The sequence below is a fragment of the Typopeltis vanoorti genome, chromosome 15, assembly GCF_054136105.1.
Source record: "Typopeltis vanoorti isolate ZY-2024b chromosome 15, IOZ_Tvanoo_1.0, whole genome shotgun sequence".
In the NCBI taxonomy this organism is placed as follows: Eukaryota; Metazoa; Arthropoda; class Arachnida; order Uropygi; family Thelyphonidae; genus Typopeltis; species Typopeltis vanoorti.
The window spans coordinates 65,581,369-65,604,243 of NC_143563.1; the positions used below are offsets into that span (position 1 = coordinate 65,581,369).

The 22,875-nt window shown below is 35.4% G+C and overlaps 1 protein-coding gene across 2 annotated transcripts in view; it reads left to right on the forward strand.

Annotated features, from left to right (window-relative positions):
- Positions 1 to 22,875, forward strand: part of LOC150098830 (uncharacterized) — a 152,713-nt gene that overhangs the window by 110,915 nt on the left and 18,923 nt on the right. For both annotated transcript variants that reach the window (XM_090405417.1, XM_090405416.1), the window contains 2 exons: positions 3,280 to 3,393; positions 4,887 to 5,031. In XM_090405417.1, the coding sequence (XP_090261543.1) occupies positions 3,280 to 3,393; positions 4,887 to 5,031 (259 nt within the window). The remainder of the gene's footprint in view (positions 1 to 3,279; positions 3,394 to 4,886; positions 5,032 to 22,875) is intronic.

Here is a 22,875-nt window from a genome sequence, read left to right on the forward strand (position 1 = left end):
TAATAATGATGTACATATTCTCATATGTGAAACACCAAGATGCATAGAATTGCACATAAAAGATTGTTCTGTACGTCTACAACAATATTATCTTGTCCAGCCACATATTTAACGGCATGTTCAGATGAAACGCAAAACGCTAGGAAATATTCCACTTTCGCAATGTCTGAAAAACTGCTAAACATACTTCTGCCAGGAACTCTCGATTTTTGGAGAACCTTGCTGGATATTTAGGGACAGCAGCAATACGAATTTAGTTACAAAATCCGTAAGCATACACCATATCCAGCATATGAGAAAACGTGAAAGATGTACTGTGCTTTGTGAGACAACACTAAACATCAAGGGCTCGTTATAGAAAGCAAAGAACTTTTAGTTTGTTTCAAAAGTGCAAGAACAATACAAGAATGTCCTTTATTGTCTTTTAAGACTCAGGATGGAATTTTTGAAAACTTGTAAATTCTTGAATAAACATTTCACCGGGTAAATGTGTTTTTTCTTATTTTTCCATTAAAACTCTTTAAGTACTATTTTTTTTATCTCTAATCATTTAGTCATTCAGTATATGATTCGAGGTTCTAAATGCCAATGTTTCTTTCTTTACCATATGGGGGTGGGGTGTTTTGAACTATTACTACCGAAGCAAATAAAAATATGAGACCAGTTTATTATGCTGCCAGTTAAATGAATGTGCATTTCTGGCTGGTTATGTGGCATGAACCTTCCACCTCATAATGACACCAGTTAACTCACCTTCGTTTGAAAAGTCCTCTCTTTGTAAAGGTTCTTGACGGGATTTGAACCCAGCTCTTTACAAACCAAAGGGTTCTGTTAAATGTAAATCATCATCAGCAATGATGTTTCTTGTAATGTATGCATTATTATACAAAGCGAACTTTGATCGGTTGTTGGCTCGTATGGGAAAAGTATATTCTCTTGAACTATGCCAATCTCTTATTCGTTCGAGATACAACTATTAAAGACTTTTATTAATTGGGGTAGTATCTAATTCGCTTGAGGTTGAAAAATAAAAATCAATAAAATTGGTTGTGTTGATAAACAAAGCCCTTATGAAAAAAATTTGACATGAAAATTTAATTAACCAAGCCTCTTAAGACTTCAAGTTTTGGAGCATTTATAATTTATGAATTTAGAATATGAAATAAATAAATAAATATTTATTTATTGTAAGGTACTAAGCACATAATAATAATAATAATAATAATAATAATAATAATAATAATAATAATAATAATAATAATAATAATAATAATTAATGAATTAATTTAGAAAGAAAAAAATGAAGTTTTTTTTTTTTTTTTTTTTTTTTTCCAAGAAAGTTTAACAAACAGGGGCGAATGCTGGTCTTGAAATTCACGCTTGCTCTTGTTATCATTCAGGGAGTGAGAGGTGTGATTTAAATCTGATTATTGGAATAATGAATTACAGTACTGACCATTTAAAACTATATATTTAGAAATTTATATACATTTAATCATACAAATACAACATTTATTTTACAAATGATATTCTATCTTTTTCAGTTTAGCTACTTGAATACAAATTCTACCCTACGGTTCTTCTTTATGAACTGGTCAATAACATCGTCATAAAAAGTTGGTTGTAACTTAATTTTCCCAAGCAACACGCACACTTGTAAAGGCTGCTGAAGCTCACTGGCTAGAGCTACATTGACTGAGTATGGCCTGTGGTTTAAGCAACAGAGTGAGAGACGTGAAATGGCTATGCGCGCGCATGAAATCACAGTGCTGCTGCGGGGACCTGTAAGCTCCTACAACCGAGCAAGCTAAAGTAGCTTTGACTAGACGAGAAAGCATCGGCCTTCGATACACAAAGCAAAACTCAGTTATTGCTGCGCAAGCTTAAGACGTCTTCTGTCTACAAAAATAAAAGCCTAAAGGGAATGTTTATAAATGCATGCATTTATTAACAAATAAATAGTACTTCATTTCTCAATTAATGAGCTTGCATAGCAAGCATGGAAAATTCGCCACTGTTAGCAACAGAAATTCATTTTCCCCCTTACAGTGACCGTTTTATCCATTAGCAAACGCTTGGAGTACTCTCTAAATGGATATAAAATATTCGTTAAGCAACGAATAATAACAATAATATTCACAAAGCACACAAAGCTTTTTTTTTTTTTTTTTTGTCTATGGGACATTTTAGCTTCAAACTGCCATAATGTTCTAGCATAAGATCATTAGATTGTACATCCACTAGATGGCAGCACAAGTTGTTACATCATTTGTTTCTCATATGGTAAATAAGGCTAAAGAATATGAAAATAGAAAGATATACATGAAAGGGAAATTAATATGCATGAAATGAAACTAACGCTACCTCACTAGCATAAATAAACCGAAAAATTACACGCAACAGGCTACATAGCTTTTATTTTTGTTGTTCACGAACGCTGTAAAAATACTAACGTCACTAACAATCAATGGCTTCGATGTGCAAATCAATTATGCCTGGAATTTGAATTCCGGCTCTGTGCTACACGTTTTCGGAAATGTCAATCAAGCTTCACTTGAAATTATTGATTCGATCACACGTACATTTTTTTAACTCCCATAAATTAATCAAAGGTGTTTGCTGATTGGTCGATTTATTGGTGCTGAGAAATGTTTTCGGAGGGAAAGGAGTTGAGAGGAAGATTTTGCATTCGTCACAGTACGTTAAAGTGATATTAAATACATTAAATTACTAAAATAAATAAATTGGAGAGATGAGATATTAACTTCGTGAACCTACTGCTAGCAATGATCAGGCTGTTAAGAATTTGTTTTAAACTAATGGCATTTCTTTCATTGTAAAATTTTTATTTTTATTATATTGAAAAATTTTATTGTAAATTTTTCATTGTTTTTATTATGAATAACTTATTAATTCAGTGAAACTAAATTATTTTCATTTTATTTATTTTTTTTTTTTTTAAGGGAAGATTATTTACTTTTACCTTTGCTTTATTTATTGATACAGTAATTTATTATTTATGCAATTGTTTTATATAAATATTATTATAAAATTATTTCATATAAATATATTTTTAATTATAAATATAAACATTATTTATAATAATTATTTACTTATTTATATTGCTATATAAAATATGAAAGAAGCGTTGTAGAGATATTCTTACTTTTCAAGTAAGTTGCGCCAGTTTCGAGCATAAAATTAACAATAATATATGCGAATAAAAGATGAAGAAATGCATTTTGAATTAGTTTATTTCGTTATTCTTTTTTAATACAGGCTATTACCTATATATTCACTGACATGCAAACCCATGAACGACACGAACATGCTCTTTCCTGTTATCACACCACCTACCGACGTTGTGGAGCATTACGGCAGTGGTTTGAACAGGTAAGCTTCAGATTTTTGAGAAATAATATTTATTTAATCATTATGCCATTTAAATGTACTTTTATATCTGAGAAAATTACAAAGTAGTTCTACTAAAAAATAGTATAGAAAAATATTTAGTAGAATATTTATTTTAGCTTTGAAAAGTTTTTGATTATAATTTAAAAAAAAGAAGTTTTGAATAACACCAAACACAAAATAACATAAGTATATTATTAGTTTTAATAAGAGACTTTTGGTTGCATACATATTACACAATGTTGCTAAAGTGTTATTTATATTGGGGAGGAGTGAGCATCTCTTGCATTAACTTGCATTAACAATATTCTATCCCTTTAGGTTGCGGAAGTATATCCTAAAAGCAACGTGATAAAAAATTATATTCGCGCGTGGAAATAATGTTATTTTTAACAATGATTATAAGGGTTATATTATATATTTTCGTCTTTATTAGCGTGGCCATAACAAATCACAACAACAAAAAATGATAATGCAGGGGTATAAAATATCCACCCAGAGGTTTAATAAAAAACGAAATTTAATTTAAAACAAAAAGAAATCCGGTGCCTTCAGAAATGTCTCTTTTCTAAAATATAAAGAATTTATCAATATTAAATATTAGTAAGCGAATCTTTGGTTTCCGACTGTGCAACCCATCATTCATCTTTTGAAGTAGAGGAAAAAGGACAAAACTCCTTAGATTTAACAATATTTAATATTTATGCCTTAGCAGGGGGGGGGGGGAGATGAATCTTTAGCTTTTGTGCGAACGTTTCCGATCAATAATCTTTAGCACTAAGTTCCAGTGTTGTTCAAAGCTTAGTAAGTTCATTATTGTGTTTTCTCCCCCACCTCTTTGTATTTGTTATTCTGTGCATTGACGTCATCATGGGGTAGCCGTAGAGAGCGGTCATTAAGAGAGAACTGGGATGTAGCAGAACAAATAACAGGCTCCTGTTGGCTTTCACTTGCCCATTGATTGCCGTACAGCCATCTTGGACATGTAGTGGCCACCACTCGAGACAAATAGTGCGACACTTGAAAATGCCGCGAGAGTGTACCTCGTGCGGTTTGAGGCCCGTTGCCCGAGCTACGAAAGAATTGCTGTATTGTATGTACAGACAGAAGCCAAACGCTGTTTTTATGAAGATCACCTCTGGGTTTATTATTATTATTTTTTCCTTTTATATTCGTGGCCACTTGTCAAGAAAACGTTAAGTATATTGTAAAGCATTCCCAGTATGCTTTTCATTCGATAATTTCCGTTTCAAAGTCTTCTAAAAACCAATAAGTTCTTCCTCTTACTGGCTTATCAATGTTTTCACGTTTTGTAGTTAGATGGGGTCAATTGGGGTGTTTTAATTTTATCATACGTTTTAAAGTGGGGTATGGGAAACGTTTGCGGAGGTGAATCAAGAGAAGAAGAAGAAGAAGAAGAAGAAACTCCAGAACCCGATCAAGAACTTTATTTCATTACTCGTCATTCTCCACAGGTACTCAATACTACAATCGCTAGCGATTTGGCCGAACTTACGGAAGAGTGTAAGTGCAAAACTCAAGAGTTACGGACAGAAAGAATTCGTCTCATTCGTCTAAAAGTGAAAGACATTACGGGGAAGGATGTGGACATCGATGCTCGTAAGTTGTTTTTACTTAATTAATATTTTCTTTGAATCCAATTAAAATTAACTTCAATTCTAATTAATTACAAGTAATGTTTTTAGCAAGGTTTAATAACATATTAAAATATTAAACAAAAATATAATTTCTTGACAAGTATAATTTTTTTATGTTAAAACCATATTTTTACAGCAGAAGCGAAGCGACAAAATATCGTAAAAATATTTATGGATAATGATATTCGATTACGTACTCATAGAGGGTGTCTGTGGTAGTTTCTTTTTGAATTAATCCAAACAATTTAGCAAATGATTGTCCTAAACATTAAAATAATGTTTATTTCATATTATTATTGTATTTTATTATATATATTATTATTATTTATTGTTATGATTATTTTTATTTTAAAAAAATTAGACAAAGCAGTACCGGTGTTGGAAAGCATTCAAAATGTTTTTAGAGAAAGCAAAATTGTTGGTCATAATAATAGAAATGACGTCATTCGCATCTTATAAGATTTTATTGTACATTTTGTTGTAAAGGAGTAGGATTAAAAAATATTCGGAAAAAATTAACTGGCACTATTTAAGGCTGATTGATTTTATGGTATAATAACTAGGTGATATTTAAAATACTCAATTCATGTATATGCAATGCGATTTCAGTATTTCTGTACATCAAACAGTAAGTTTGGCTCAAATGGAGTCGTGTTTATATATCAGCATCTCAAATTCCTGCTTCCATATTTCCAATTTATTTGCCGCCAAAAATAACTGATTTTTTTAAATTTAATTTGAGAATGATTATTAATATTAATGAGTCGTAGGTATCTTAAGACCCGAGAATGTCTTATTCCGAAATTATTACCTTCATCATCTAAAACTTATTCTTAATAGGACTTTCAACTTTAATTTGAATCTCAATTTTAGCAAGAAAAAGGAACATATCTTATTGTTTTAATACAGTAATAAAAAATTACAAAAATATTTTAAAATATTAAAATATACATGATGTTTTACGAATATAGTAATACACCATTTTGTTTTTTAGTAAAAAAAAATTATAAGAGGAATCTTTCATTAATTTTTTTCCGAAAATTTGTATTATGTTTTCTAAACACATATTTGAACAGGTATTCAATTCTTTTATATCTTTTATATTTGCTTGTTGTGTGAATTTTGTTTGAGTTTGAAAGAGCGATAACATCAGTTGTCGAACTTTTAACAAAGCAACTTCTATGCAATAAATGTCCTTTTACAAAAAAACTTTCATTGCATAGGTGAGAGAGAATGCAGGCTTTCATCAGGATACGTTATAATCAACTATGTTTTGTTACCAGAACAGTCAAAATTGCAATAAAAATAAATAAATAAATAAATAAATAATAATAATAAAAATAAATAAATTATTATTTATTTATTAAAAAGTTCAATTATTATGGTTACCTTAAAAATATAAGCTTTATAAAGTTTATTACAGAAATAATTTAAACTAAAATCGAACCTTTAATTAATGAAGTGCTGCTTCTATTTTTTTTTTAATTTTTTTTTTTTTATGATAATCTCCTACGAAAAGATCTAAACCTATCGTACATTGCACTAGACCTTAGGTGGACTAATAGTTAGATATAATTTTACAATTAGACAGACGCTATCGGCCTATCTCAGTAGCCACTTGGATTACTTTTGTAGACAGAATTAAGATGTAACTTAACTTTAGTCGATAGGAAAGAAAATCAGGACGTCCTCTGAATGATGACTTCTAAGGCAGGAACAACCCATTCTAGGCCTAAATCCTTGAAAAACATGATGATAATGTGAAAAGTGCTATACTAGTTATTACTATAGTTATCTACAAAAGAAACAATCTTATTGCCAAAATGAAAAACTTTTGATAGTGTGAATGGATGTTCAAAATGGTTGGCGTGTTCCCCTAAGCGAAGCTATTCAGAATAGTTTTTTTGTTTGCGAAAATTATTCTGAATTTTTCATTTGCTTATCTGACGTAAATAAATGCTTTATTCACGTCATTTACACACATATCTAACTGCTTAAAAAAGTTATTAAACCATTACATGCATCTTCAAGTGAAGAAAACTTTATCTACTAGCATTCTCATGGTGTTTATCATCTCTTGCATCTGTCGTCTACTTTACTTTGACGAATCCTGAAGATCTATAGTTATTTGCCGCGAGGAACATGAAAATTATGTTGAATACCAAGGGAAAACAGTGTACATCAATTAGGACTTCAGTTGTAATTGGGTGGTACTGCTCTTAAAATTTATGGTTTTATGTTTGCATTGTTGATTTTTCTCATATATTCGTGCTTTTATTCTAATTTTCATGTTCATGATACATATACAGAACGAGAGAGACAAAACAAGATGACCAGTTATGTTTCAATTAATAAACAAATTTATTCTCGTAGATGTGAGATCACCACGCAACTTATTGGCTAACCTGAATTACACATGAAAGAGTTTGTATGTAGTCCTAAAACAATTAGCATCGATGTTTGGGTTTGAGTTTATAGCAGAAGACGTTTCGCAATAGGAAGATCTATTTAAAACAATATTCTTACGAGTTTAAAAAACTACATATACAGCGGCCAACCGATCTGTTTAATTTGATTTTAGTTTCTAGATCGCAGCGCCATCTTGAATAAAAATTAAAACAGTGTCTTTATCGCAGAATAAAGACAGTAGCTCTACTATTGTTTATATTCTTGAATAGCATTTTAACCGGTCACATATGATGGATACAAAAAGAGGACGGGGGGGGGAATATTTTCTGTAGGTGTACAAAAAAAAAAAGAAAAATATAATATATATATATATATTAAAAATTAATAATTATACTGACTAGGAACACCGAGAAAGCTGAGAAAACTTTAATATAACACGACTAGTTTCGTCGGAACGCCGAATTCTTCAGGTGTGTAAATAATAACAAAAAAACTGGAAAAATAACAAGGTAAAAAACATGGACTTCTCAGATTAACAAACTAGGAATAGCAACAGTCATATTTGAACTGGTGTCCGCGTGGCAGGACTAGCGTGAATTGTAAGTGAGTGGCAACTGATTCGAGAGCGCCAGAACTCAATCACTGCGCTGTGGGCGTCAGGCAAACTGTAGCTTAAAATTGTTGTTTATGTGTGATGGGTCCAGAACTATCTCTTTTGATTCTACGATATGTCTCTCGAGTTCGTCACCGCATTTATAGATATTGGAAGTACGATTCCAGTCTATCTGGTGTTGAAGCTCTTCTAGATTAGAGTTAGCGGAGAAAAGAACATGACTGGAGAGTGCGCTTTCACGGGTTCTTTTGTAAGAGATGTCACGCTGGTGTTCCTCAAGACGTAGTGAAATAGACTTATCAGTCTGTCCATAATAAGGTTTACCGCAGTTGCAGACGACTTTATAAACTCCTGAAAACTGAAGCTGGTTGTGTTTTATTTTGGGGCGACTCAGAAAAGAACGAAGCTTTGGTAGGGTGGTGAAGTAGGTTTTAATGTTGAATTTCTTCATTATTTTGGGCAGTTTTGGAGATAGAGAGCTTAATGAACGGCAGTTGGATGTGAGTAATAGGATTGGAGTTATCTTCTCGTCAAGGTTGGATACGTGGGTGTAAATGTTTAGTGATGCTTCGAGAAGAATAGCCGTTTGTTTAAGAATATGCTTTTTCAGATGGTTGAGTTCTGTTTGAAGGTCTTCTTCTACTGAAATAACAGATCTTGCTCGATGGGCTAGAATGGAAATAATACCAAGTTTCTGTGGAGGGAAGTGATGAGAAGAGGCATGCAAGTACTATTTGTGTGAGTAGTTTTTTGAAAAATCGAAAATTTAAGATAGTCAGGCATTCTAGTGATCTTTAAGTCCAAAAAAGGGAGGACGCCGTTCATCTCTAGTTCTGACGTGAATTAGATGTTCTGATGTTGATTATTTAAATGATCTAGGAGGGTTTGTAGCTCCTCTAGACCATATTCCTAGATAAGGAAGATGTCGTCTATGTATCGAAACCACAGTTTAGGTTTTAATGTTGCGTTTGAAATAGCTCTCACTTTAAAATCTTCTAGAAAAAAGATGACCTCCACTTGAATGTAATTCGAATCTGCAGTTTTGATGATGACAGGACACTGCACTCCCCTCCTTTTTTCCCCCTCATTTACTATCGTCGTCAGATAGCATCCTCTAGAAAGAGGGTTGCAACAGATGAGCAGTTCTTCTCCATTCAACTTTTCCTTGTAATATAGTTCTTGTCAGGTGTCCTGAAGAGCCTCTCAGAAGATGTCCTGCAAATCTGGTCTTTCTTTGCATAGTATTCTTGAGCAGTGTTCTTTCCATCCCACCTCTTCTTAAAACTTCTTGATTTGATATTCTCTCTCTCTCTCTCTCTCTCTCTCTCTCTCTCTGTATAAATCTTTTCAATCTTTCTATAACACCACATTTCCAATGCATTAATTCTTTCCATATCTCTCTTTCTGAGTGTCCATGACTCACTTCCATAACTTGCAATACTCCAAACTGTTGCTTTAACTATCCCAACTCAAACACCTATTTTAATATTCTTGTTTATTAAAATTTTCTTCATTTCCATAAATGCCGATTTAGCTTTGCCTATTCTATTTCTAATGTCCAACTCTGAAGTTCCTTTCTCTGAGATCCAGCTACCTAAATATTGAAATCTTTCCATTTCTAAAATCTTTCCTCCACATCTTATCTTTACATTATCTCCTATATTTCTGCCCGTTATCATTATCATTATCTTTATATTTACATTTACTATACCATTCACTATTCAAATTATTACCAAAACTTCTAGAATATCTACTTCTTTGACCTGAAATTCTGACCTCCAAACCAATCCTTAGTACTCAAATCGGATAACTCTTTTCTTCCATCTCTCTTGGCATAAACATATTACAAATGTCGCTTCCTTAGTATCCAAGAAATTCGATCTTCTTTTCAAGGCGTTACTTTATTTCTGAAGAAGTAATAATTCTAATCAAATCAAAATGAGTGCAACGACTAAATATTGTTTTCACATTTGCAGCAAGAACTCTCAATGAATGTTGGTGCGAAAGCCAGCAGTTAGGTCGATTAATGGTCCATATTTTACCAGTTAATTCATTTTTTTCAAAGTGATTTAGTCTCAGCGTTTTCTAACGATACTTTTAGTCACTGTTCATCAGAATTACCGCCGATAATTCTCTCATTCTGTTCTGAATAGGCTAAAACACGAGTTGTGACTACCCCCCCCCCAGTCACGCACTCACTCTCATTCTCTGCTAATTTTATTCTTGTCTATTTCACACCCCCTACCCTAACAATTCAACTCCATTCTCACGCAATCCAATTTTCCTTCTCTTACTGCAATTCTTGAAGCAGCCTCTCTTTTTTTATGCATTTCATAAAAAAAGAATTTTGTAATTCTTGTAACGCAAGGAACAGCTTTTATATTTTAAGACGTTATTCTGATAGAAAAAAGTGTATCTAGTTTCGATGAGCCTTATGTGCTTTAAACCGCATCAAATTAACCATTTTAACTTGACAGTTTTATTTTATCTTCTCCTTAACGCCTGATTCAATGCGTGTCACGCAACAAAAAGTCTGTACTGTATAAATATTTACATAGAATGTATTGTCTATGCAAATTTAAATATTTACATAGGCAATATTCGCTTAAATTAAGTAGACGAAAATAAAACTTCACATGTAAATTATTGAAACTTTTAATGGTTCGAAATATTTTAATATAATTTCTCGAAATGTAAATTGGAGATATATTAAAAACAGCTAGAAAGAATAACGAAAAAATTGTCGTATGACAAAAAATGACTACATTTTTGTATATAATTTCTTAATATTACCTCTGTGGGCTTCAAATAAAGTATCCCAAGAAATATTTCTTTTTTAACGCATAAAATATTCATTTTTGTTGTAAATACAAAGCTTCCAGAACTATTTTAACTCCCCCCCCCCTTCAGAAATCAACAAATCGCATAAGCGACTGTTAAAATATACAACACACCACACCCTAGCGACACCAAAATAATGACACTACTGCTTCCCCAATAAAAATAATAATAATAATAAATAATAAAAGCCAGAACCATTTTAACTCTTCAGAAATCAACAAATCGCATAAGCGACAGTTAAAATATAGAACACACCACACCCTAGCGGCCAAAATAATGACACTAGCTTCCCAAATAATAAAATAATAATAATAAAAGGAAAATACGTGATGTTAATAAATTATAAACAAAAAATAAATAAATTTTATCTGTTTAAATAAATAAATATCGAACAAATTTCGAATAAAAGTATCTAAATTTTTTAAAAAGTAATATAAAACTTGATATTAACGTTTGGTAATATGGTAATCTTTCCAATTTACTGATGCGAATTTCATTCACATTATGATACTGTACTGTATTAAAATATATTTTTATCATTTATTAAATGCAGCAGAAGAGATATCTAGTCTAATAAACATTTATTCTACATAAAAAAAAAATTAAATAACGCTTGTATGTAAAAACATTCTCATAACCTTAACTTAATTCTCATAACTTATTTTCGCTTTAATGTACTCGCGTTTCTTTTAACAAGTCGCTGGTTTTTAACTCCCCCCTACTCATTAGTGGCGACATTGAGAGAGAGGTTCAGCCAGAAACGTAAATAGCAGCTATTTGCTTTATAGAACAAGTCATGGAATATAGAGCAGATAAAACGGGTTTTTTTTTCTCCTTTTGTGTATTCTTTTTTGTTCTGTGCTGTTTGCTCGGCAATATGGGGTGCTACCATTCAAAGCAGGTGGAAGTGATATATTCTAAGCAACAGATTCGGAACTTATCGATCTGTTAGAGGCAGAGTCTCCACCTTTGTTTATGGTCGTTTTGGTTCATTAAACATGAATAGTGAGTAAGATGTATGTCTCATTCTTCATTTTGCGTCATTCCCGGTTAAAAAAGATCATCTCTGAAAAGTAATCCGAAGTTATGGTATTGAAACTGTTCTAATATTTTGTCATTCACCTCAATATTTTACTTATATCTTTCTTTGCAATTAAGTAGACAAACAAATTGATTATTTTTAGTACTACGAATACAAGTTCACTGAAGTCAACAAAAAAGGAGGTCAGTGGAATACAATGCACAACAGATTAATTCAGGCGCATAGTAAAGCCATTATGGTTGGTGAGTTCCGTAAGCCATTATCTGAGTTTATCTCATCTCCTTAATGGCTTTTGTGATGATTTAGTCAATTTGCATCCTTAAAAATTTGTAAAAATTACTTGTCATTATTTTGTTGTTAAAAAACGTTGATGATTTTTTTTTTAAAAATCATCAATTATTTTGTAAGTTTCTATCTTACAAAATAGTTTTAATCTATATCTATATGAGTTCTCTAAATTTATCAGACAAATAAATGGGGAAAAAAAATTAAAGAACCTGCTCTCAGATATTCTATATTCTATCCATCTGTTTCTTGGGTTCTTTTCTCGTCCTAGCAATATCATTTATGGTAAGGAGTGAGTCATACCCTATTTGCATACATGCATGCTTTTGCTTGGAGAGTACATAATCACATGCATTAAGAAGAAAGTGTAACTAGAACAAAAAAGAGCCTGACGAAGAATGATAACATTAACGTCCTTGTTGATGTCAGATCATAAATGAACAGTCTCACACAGAGCAAGGCAAAACCAGCAATAATAATAAAAAAAAATAAAAAAATCCCAAAGAAAAGACATTGAAAACCTCTAGGACAGTGACTGCTTGTTTAGCACGAATCCTTTTGTTTATTATTTTACTGAGAGAGGAAGGAAATGTATACGATATCATCTGTTTTATGAGTGACTACAGCTTCTAATATCATCATTTTGGTCATCTGAATGCAATTAAAATACAGCACAAATAAGTAGGGCAGTTATTATATTAATTATGTTTTGTACTACCTTGGACTTTTTTTTTTTTTTAATTTTATAAAACCTTTCGCTAACCAACTGATACCGTAAGTGCTCAGAACTAGGCTATGAACTGCTTTTATTTTATTTATTTATTTTTTTTTTTGAAATGACAGGTATGGCTCACGGATGTGGACGGTGCATTGAAATGACCAGCACCATCATGGAAAGAATACCAGCTAGTCAGAAAATTTTACTTATATCATCGACTTAATGATATAAGTAAATAAGTAAGATCTGATCATGGCAGGAGGGTAGCAGCAAATAATTTATTAGAGAATATGTATCATATTCTCTAATATTTATTTTAGTATTTTTAAACATATACCACGATGAGATTGTTCGTGAAGATCATTCTATTTGAGTGATCTTCACTCAAATAGAGTGATCTTCGGCTTGTCATTTCTAAACTGAGAGATAGAAAGAGAGAGAGAGCTTTGAAATAGTTACTGCAGTTTTAAAATGTTTCTAAGATAGCAAAATGTAAATGTCGAATCGGCTGAGAGAATTGTCAACTGACTATAGAAAAAAAAAAAAAACATGGAGCAGACGAATGCCAATAGACAGCTGAATGATTCAGTAAGAGGGGATTGGGTCGTTTCGAATTCCGGCTTAAGATGCTGAGGCCATCGCGTTAATCGATTTAAGGAAATAAAAAAACGTTTCCGCATAACTATTCAGTTTTGCATAGCGGTGACGCAATAAAATATGACGCAATATGAAGCAACAAAAGTTGCCTGTGTATTAAATGCCTAAATACGACACTACCAATGATAGCTCCGACCAATAAGTGACTAAAATAATAAGCTCCGAGATTGCATAAACAGATGCCGTTCAGCATGTTTAATAGTGGATAAAATAAAATAGAGCATGTTCAGATATTTTAACAGTAGCTAAAATATTTGTACATGCTCTAGAATATAAAGAATGGTTCAATGTGGTGGGCTGTTCGAGCGACTGTTGATATTGGAATTACTATCATTATGTAGCTGACTGCTATCTCTCTTCGTAATGCGTGCAGTACTGGTTAGTGAAAGACAGCTGTTGCACGCACCCGAACACAACAATGAAAAATAGAATGGCATTTAAGCTGAATTCGAAGTCGTCTTAACCAAATATGCTCTTTTACTTCAAAAACACGACTTTTAGTCTAATATAATATAATGATTTTGTATAAATCATTCAGCTAACCATAACCAGTGTTTACAATAGCATCTAACGATCTGTTTGTCGATCTTGTTTTGGAATTACGGCCGAAGCCATTAATTTTATGAGACCAGTGTATTATTATGTCTATTAAGTGCTTGTATTCGTTTGGCCAGTTTGTACAATATGTTACCACAGATCAAAGACCTCAATTTTCAGAAGCAAAATCCTTCTTATATATATAAGAAGAAATATTATATAATTTATATATAATATAAATAAAAATATATTATGTGTAAACATATATTCTATTCTATTATATATTATTAATTATATATATATATATATATATAATCCTGTTCATTCAAAACTAATCAAACTATTATAAACATTGACCGAAATTCATAAACACGATGATAATAAGCATTAAAAAACTAACCATATCATATCGTAAATAATAAAAATAAAAATTAATTATGACATCACTTTTCAAGTTTTATTGAAAATATTTTGAATTTCCTCAATTCACAATATTAGCCTCTGATAGTCAAATCCGATAAAATCTTTTTTTTTTTTTTTTTTTTGGCTAGATGTGTGAAGCAAGAATGCTTTTCATATTCCCCGTTATCTGTAGAAGAAAATGTATGGATGAAGTGATATAGGGCTATAAGCTCTGATCATGGCTGGAGGGTAACAGCAATGGCCGAGCCTCAGTTAAAACTTCATTGGCTACATCATTGCCATCCATTACCCTCCCTAGGTACCCATTTTAGTCGCCTCGAACGACATGCATGGGCTACAGAAGGGCGACTTTTAAGTAAAGCCCTTTCTAAAAATTAAGACGATCCCTAGGACCACTCCCTATGAGTGGCCGAAAGACCATCAAATTCGGCGTTGGTTCCACTCATTGACGGACCCCCACACACACACACTGAGCAGAACCGCTCATATTCCAGGGAAAAAGGATCCCCCGACAAGGCCCCTCATGGGACACGTTGGCGAACACCCTCCCCAGAGACTCAAAAATGCTCTCAGGGCAAACCCTCCAAAATCTAAGCCCCTCCCTCCCCTCACCGGGAGCAAAATTCCGGAAGAAACCTACGAGAGCAAAACTCTCGAAACTCTGCATCCCATTTTAGTCGCCTCGTACAACATGCATGGGCTACAATGGGGCTACTCTTATCCTGGCCACCACACGGGATTCGATAAAATCAATTAACGATTAACATTTCTGACATAAAGGGTGAAGCAAAATACTTTTCATACTTCCCGCTACTCTTTCCCTAAAGAGTGAATAGAAAATTTTATGAGCCAATTGCTCGCCCTGAGCCGCCTTGGAGATTAAACATCAGAATTGGAGTTCAAGATGGCTTTTGGCTTTTATGTTTGAAGTAATCTGTTGTTGCTTCGTAATTTGCAGTTAGTCGAACCAATTTGTTGTGGGTGTACAGATGCTTTCGAAAAGAACTTTATTGCTATAGTTTGCAGGGAAGTGTAAATATAGGGGACACATATGTTCCTTATATTTACACTTCCCCTATGTTTGCAGGGAAGTGTAAATATAGGGGACATATATGTCCCGATGGAGTTGCATGTTCCATGGTCTTATGAACCATGGAGCGTGTAGGATCATTCGTAGACTTATTTTGCACTCGTTGCAATTTGAGAATATTAGTGTCAGCCGTATGGCTCCAAGCCGAAGAAGCGCAAGTGAGTATATGACGAACCATCAATTTGTAAATAAGTAGTTTGATTCTGGTGTTTAACTTATTGTTCCTGTTGATTAGAGGATAGAGTTTGAGCAATGGCTTTTGATGCCTTTACACAGAGAGCATTGATATGGCAGCTGAAAGTTATGCTTCTGTCCAGTAGTACACCAAGGTATTTGACTTCTGTTTGCCACGAGATTTTTGTGTTAAAGGAAGATGTCCCCTTTAGGAAGCATCGATGTTCTGGTAAATAGCATGGCTATGCTCTTCTGGTGGATTCACTTTCAGTCTCCATTTGGAGAACCATTTTGCAATCTATAGTAGGTTTTCTTGCAGTTTTTTGATGGCAAGATGTGACTTTAGAGATTAGAGGATATCAGACATGTATATGGAAAACACAGTCGGAGCTTGTAAGGATCCTTGTGGAACTCAAGCCAAGTTACGTTTCTGTGTTGATAATGTACCGTTGATCTTGATTTGCATATGCCGTCAAAAAGGTATGATTTAATTAGGTGAACCATTTCCAATGGTATTCCAGTAGGGATCAGTTTATGCAGTAATCCGAAATGCCAAATTTATTCAAATGCACTGGATATGCCAAGGAAAACAGCCCTAGTGTATTGATGCCAATTGTATCCCATGGAGATGTATTCGACTAGTCTATGTATCTGTTGTGTGGTACTATGGAATTGACGGAACCCAAACTGCTCTTTAGGAAGAATGCTTAACTTGTGTACGGAGGCTTGGAATGTGGTAAGAATAACTTTCTCTGCAATTTTACCCAAATTTGAGATGAGGCTAATTGACCGATAATTTTGAGGCAGGTGCGGATCTTTTCCGGTCTTATGGATTGGAATTATATCCTCCACCTTCCAACTGGAAGGAAAATGTTTGAAACGGAGAATCTAATTAATTATTTTGGTCAGATGTACAATAGCTATACGAAGCAGCAGCTTTATCACCTTGATGGTGATGCCATCAGGTCCAGGAGCGTGCCACATGCCTGAGTATTATGATTACAGAAGATTTTAATGAACATCTGACATGTCGATGGATCTTGTAGATGTGATTGAAGTCTAGATGTTCATATGAGGGTTTACATTGCCTGTCTCAGTTTTCTGCTATTACATTGGTGTGGATGAGGCCCATATCTGTTTGAAGAGGGGGAAGAGATTTTTTTTTTTTTTTTTTTATCTTTCTGATTAGATTCCAAATGATTATCAGGAGAGAGAGAGATAGAAGTCAATCTTTCTTCCCAAAGTTGACTTCTATGTGCTTTAAGGGCATCTCTCTGCAGAATTGAGCCTATTCAGGACTCGTTTATCTTGTGGTGCGCGGGTATTGTGAAACCTTTTTCTAGCCTTATTTTTCTCCTCGATCAGGTTCATGATATCTTCTGGCAAGTGGTTGGGCCTGAGGGCAATTTTGGACGTAGTGACTGCTGTAAAGGCTGTGTTAATTTGTTGGGTCAGGTCTCTAACAGCTGTTTTCAATTTCTTCTTTGGATTTTATAAGTAGAATAGGACCAATATATTTCGGGAGTACTTTGGTCAACCTTTCCCATGATATAAATGAGTGTGTGTGTGTGTGTGTGTGTGTGTGTGTGTGTGTGTGTGTGTGTGTGTGTGTGTGTGTGTGTGTGTGTGTGTGTGTTGGAGAGGGTGGGGGGGCAGTTTTTCTTGGTTTCCCAACTAGCACTGTAGCAGTATTGGATTATGATCAGCTGAAAGATCATTTAGTGTCATTAAACTGTACTGGAGTCTTATATTCTGCAATATGACTTTGTCCAAGACATCAGCAGTGCCATGCGTATTATGATGGGTGGGTTCAGTGGGACCTGCCACGCCAGCGTTGTTGGATCCTGTATAGTGAGCAAGTATGTGGCCATTCCTATTGGCAGTTCGACTGTTCCAGGAGGGATGCCTGACGTTTCAGTCACCGGCAATGATGACAGGCTCTCTGATGCCCAAGATGGCGTCCAAATCCGAGGACAGTAATGATTTTAATGGAGGATTGTATATTACATAATTTTTTAGTCTACCAACCGAGCTAGTGAGAACCTCTACACCTGTAATCTCAAGATTAGAGGTAGGTGGGATATTTGCAAAGTGATGATTAATGTAATTCTTGATGAAACTGGCAGTGCCACCGCCGCTGTGGATCAGCCTGTCAGTTCTGTACAGATGATATCCCCTGATTTTGGGGTTGTCCGATGATTTCATATGCGTTTCACTTATCAAAACTATATCCGGCTGATGTCTTTGGGCGAACTCTTGGAGCTCCAAGACCTTATATCTGAGGCCGTTCGCTTCCACGCGATAATCTGCAGTGAGTCTGGTTTTAATTCATTCCTGTTCATGAATGAGCGCTGTGAGGGTGGTTTGTGTATCCTTTAGGAATCGTTTAGTAGAGGATGGTGTAGGGTTGGATCTGCTGAAGTCTAGTAGCATATTTGCCAGAGAAGATGTAATGATAGCTGTCAGGTTTATGTGTGGTACTGCCTGATACTGTTCATGAGTTATCTGTTTAGAACGGACTACATCCGCATATATCCTTGTCTGTCGTTGTTGAGTTGTTCTTTTAAAGGCCTCTGGGAGATGGGCTTCTGATAATTTTTGCTGGTCATTGAGAAGCTGTGAAGCTGAGTCCTCTGGCGTGGATCTACTGGGGTAGGAAGAGTGTCTGTCTGTCTCCGATCTTCTATTTTTTGAGTTTTGAATGTATCCTCTGTAGCTGGCTGTGTGTCGGCCACGGCAGTTGGCACATTTAGCCAGGGTGGTTGTTGACTTTGTACAGATATTGGTTGGGTGGCTGTCCCCACATTTTAGACATTTAAACCCAGCCTTACACATTTTCTGGGCGTGGCGAAATTTTTGACATCTGTGGCACTGACCTGTTAATGCCCATTTACTTAAGAGTTCTGGGCTGATTTTAAGTCCACGATTGATGTCAGGTCATAAATTTGTTTGTAAGATTAATGGATCTCAACTAATACTAGTGGCATCGGAGTCTTGTATTTTTGGTTATTCTGCTGACCTTGATGAGTGGAAGGTCCTGATGGCATAGATCAGCAGCCAATTCTTCTGTGGATACTTCTTCAGACACTCCTCGGAGCACCACCCTCAGATTTTTCGTTGAGCCGAGCGAGAAGGTGTGATACTGAATGCCCTTGGCATTCATTTCTCTTGTTAGTTTTGGGTAGTCCATCACTGTGGTGGGCTGTATCTTGATACCATCAGTGACATTTTTTGCGGTGATATAAAAGATCTTTCGCAGAGTATGATCGGAGGTACCTTCTCTCTAGTGGAGGCAGAGTGGTCGGAAACTGGGCCGTCTTCTTCTTCCATTCCATCCTCTTTTGGTTTTTCAGAGGCATTGGTTTTTCGCTTCTTACGCACTCGGACCACTGTGAAGTCTGAGAGGGGTGGAGATCACCAAGTCCAGCTTCTCTTCTGTTGGAGCATTTTCGTCACCTTCTTCGTCGTCCCCCGACATAGAGTAAAATTTGTAAAACAATTTTTAAATATGTTTATGGCTAGCCCTCTGTTTAGTGACTCTACCAGGGCGTCAACTTCAACTTCTCACCTTTTGAGAAACTGAGGTCTAAGCCCTGTTTAAATTTAAGTCCATGTAAACGTTCCGTAGCCCAATCAATGGTCTACCCGCAGAGAGCATCCCGCAGCTGCAAAGGACTGCCAGCAAAACCGAGCGTTGGCAAAACGCTCGAAGTAGCAGCAATGATTTAAATCTAATCAACCTATAATTTAATAGGGGCTGTGTGATTCTGGACCTGCCTTTTCCCTTATTTCAACCAAGTGTACACCGGCAGTCGAAATCTCCTACTAGAGGCGGATGACTACTGACGGGCACAGGGCACGGAACAGGAGAGAGAGAGAGAGGGAGAGAGAGTGGGAAATTTGCATTAAAGCCAGAACCTTTCCTTGCGCTGAACGAATCCAATCGGCAAAATCCTTCCAGTCAAGTCCGCCGCCTAACCATCCAAAACTCAGAATCACTACAATTCATTCTTTCCTCCCGAACTCATTCTTAAAACTCTCCATAAAATCAATTTTTTTTTCTTTGCTAGATGGGTGAAGCAAAAATGCTTTTCATGTTCCCCGTTATCTGTAAAGAAAATGTATGGGTAGGACAATATAGGGCTATTAGCTCTGATCATGGCAGGAGAGTAACAGCAATAGCCGAGCCTCAGTTAAAACTTATTGGCTACAGCATTGTCATCCATTACCCTCCCTGGGTACCCATTTTAGTCGCCTCATACGACATGCGTGGGCTACAGTGGCGCTATTCTTATCCTGGCCACCATACGGGGTACCAATAAAATTAATGGACAATTGATATTAATCGCATTAGGGGTGAAGCAAGATGCTTTTCATATTCCCTGCTATCTATTATGACTACAGTGAGGGTAAAATTTTGTGAGCAGTTTGCTCGCGCTGAATGGGCAATAGAGATTATGCATCGCTACAGGAAGTTAAAATGGATTTTGGTCTTTTATGTTTGAATATATCCGTTGCATCGTAGGCTACAGTTGCTGAACTAGATCGTTGGGGTGTATGGACGTTTTTAGGAAAAACTTTGTTGCTAAAGATTGTAGGAAAGAGAAGAGATAAGGAATATTTGTATCTCGATGAAGTTGATTGTTTCTGATGAACCACGGGGAGTTTAGAATCATTCACAGGTACTTGTTTTGTACACGTTGCAGTTTGAGAATGTTAGTATTGGAGGTAAGACTGCAGGCTGGAGAGGCGTAAGTGATTATGGGACGAATCATCAGCTGGTATAAAAGCAATTTGATTCTGATGTTTAGCTTGCTGTGTTAATTAGGGGGAAGATCTGGGCAATGGCTTTAGATGTCTTTGCACACTTTTTCTTGATGTGTTGGTTAAAAGTTAATTTTTTGTCGAGGACGACACCAAGGTATTTTGTTTCTGTCTGCCAGGGAATTTGTATTGAATAGTAAGACGTCTCCTGCAGGAGATATCGATGTTTTCGTGAAGAAAATGGCTGAGCTTTTTTGGGGGATTCACTTGTAGTTTCCATTTAGAGAACCATTTCTCTAACTTTAGAAGGTTTTCTTGAAGCTTTTTAGTAATGAGGTGTGGACGGAGAGATCTGGCTAATAATGCTGTATCATCTGCACATGGGGCCATGATGGATGACATTGGATTGTGCGGAATGTCTAACACGTATATAGAGAATAGCAATGGAGCCAGCAGGAATCCTTACGGTTCTCAGGCCAAGATATGGGGCTGGGATGAGGTACTACCATTGATCTTGACTTTAATACTTCTGTTCTGTAGATATGATCTAACTAGATATACCATTTTCAGTGAGATACCGGCTGAGATAAGTTTATGTAGCAATCCGAAGTACCATATTTTTCAAATGCTTTGGATAGATTAAGAAAAATTATGTTTAGTTCATTTACTGAAGCTTGAAGTCGTGAGAGGATGACCTCTGCAATCTTACCCAAGTTAGAGATGAGACTGATAGGACGATAATTGTGAGGCAGGTGCGGGTCCTTGCCTGGCTTATGAATTGGGATTACATCAGCCTGTTTCCAGGTGGGAGGAAAATAGTGAAACCTTAAGATTGCATTTATTATTATGGTCACTATTATGTATACTACAGCTTTTCGGGGCAGCAGTTTGATCACCCTATTTGTGATGCCGTCTGGACCAAGAGCTTTTTTGTTCTTTAAATTTTTTATAATATCATATATTTCAACAAGTGATGTGGGTGCAATATGGTCAGCACCGGTATCAGGAAGTTTTAATGAGTGTCTAACCTGTCTGTGAATTTTATACAAGTGATCGAAGTCTAAGTAGAGTTTTCATATAAAGGTTTGCACTGCTCTTCTAAATTTTTTGCTATGGCTTCTGCCTTTTCTACATTTGGGTGAACAAGGCCCCAGTCAGAAAGTATAGGTATAAGGGCTCTGCCTTTGTTTCTGATATTCCTCAGTAGTCTCCAGATAGAAGCTCACTTTTCTTCCCATAGTTGGTCTCCGTAAGCTTTGAGTGCATCTCTCTCACTTCCCCATTTACTCTGTTAAGAACTGTTTTATCTTGTGGCGTGCGGGTGTTGTGAAATCATTTCCTTGCTCTGTTGTTTTCTCTGATCAAGTTCATAATGTCTTCGGGCAGACGACCAGGCTTGGGGAAAGATTTATTGGAAGTGGCTGCCATTATAGCGGAGTTAATTTGCTGGGCGAGGCTTGTGACTGCGGTTTCAACATCTTCTTTTGAACTTATATGAGAAAGAGGTCCAATGTAATCCCGGAGTCCTTTTGACAATCTTTCCCACGAAATAAATGAATGAGAGGGAGGAGACAGGTATTCTTGTTTTCCTAGCTGTAGTAGAATTGGGTTATGATCAGATGACAACTCGTTAAATGATTTTAGGCTGTACTGAAGTTTAATACCTTGTAGGATAGCTATATCCAGGATGTCAGCAGTGCCAAACTTACTTAGATGAGCTGGTTCGGTGGGGCCTGCTACAACAGCATAGTTTGATCCTATGTAATTTGAAAGGATGCAGCCATTCTTGTTGGTGGTTCTACAATTCCAGGCAGGGTGCTTGGAGTTTAAGTCTCCAGCAATAATGATGGACTCTCTAACGCCTAAGATGGCATTTAGATCAGAATGCAGTAGAGGTTTTAAGGGTGGGTTGTCAGCTGAATAGATTTTCAGTCTCCCAGCCAACCTAGTGAATACTTCCATGCCTCTGACCTCAAGGTTAGTGATTGGAGGGTTGTTTACAGAAAGGTGTTTGATATAATTTTTAAGGAAGATGGCAGTGTTACCGCCTCTACAGTTTAACCTGTCTGTTCTGTATAGGAGATAATCCCTTATTTTAGGGCTGTCCGAGGGTCTTAGATGTGTCTCGCTTATTAGAATAACATCTGGTTGATATCTATGGGTAAAATCTTGGAACTGTAAAATTTTGTTTCTGAGTTTATTTGCATTCCATGCAACGATCTGAAGAGAGGCTGGAATTAGTTTGTTTCTATT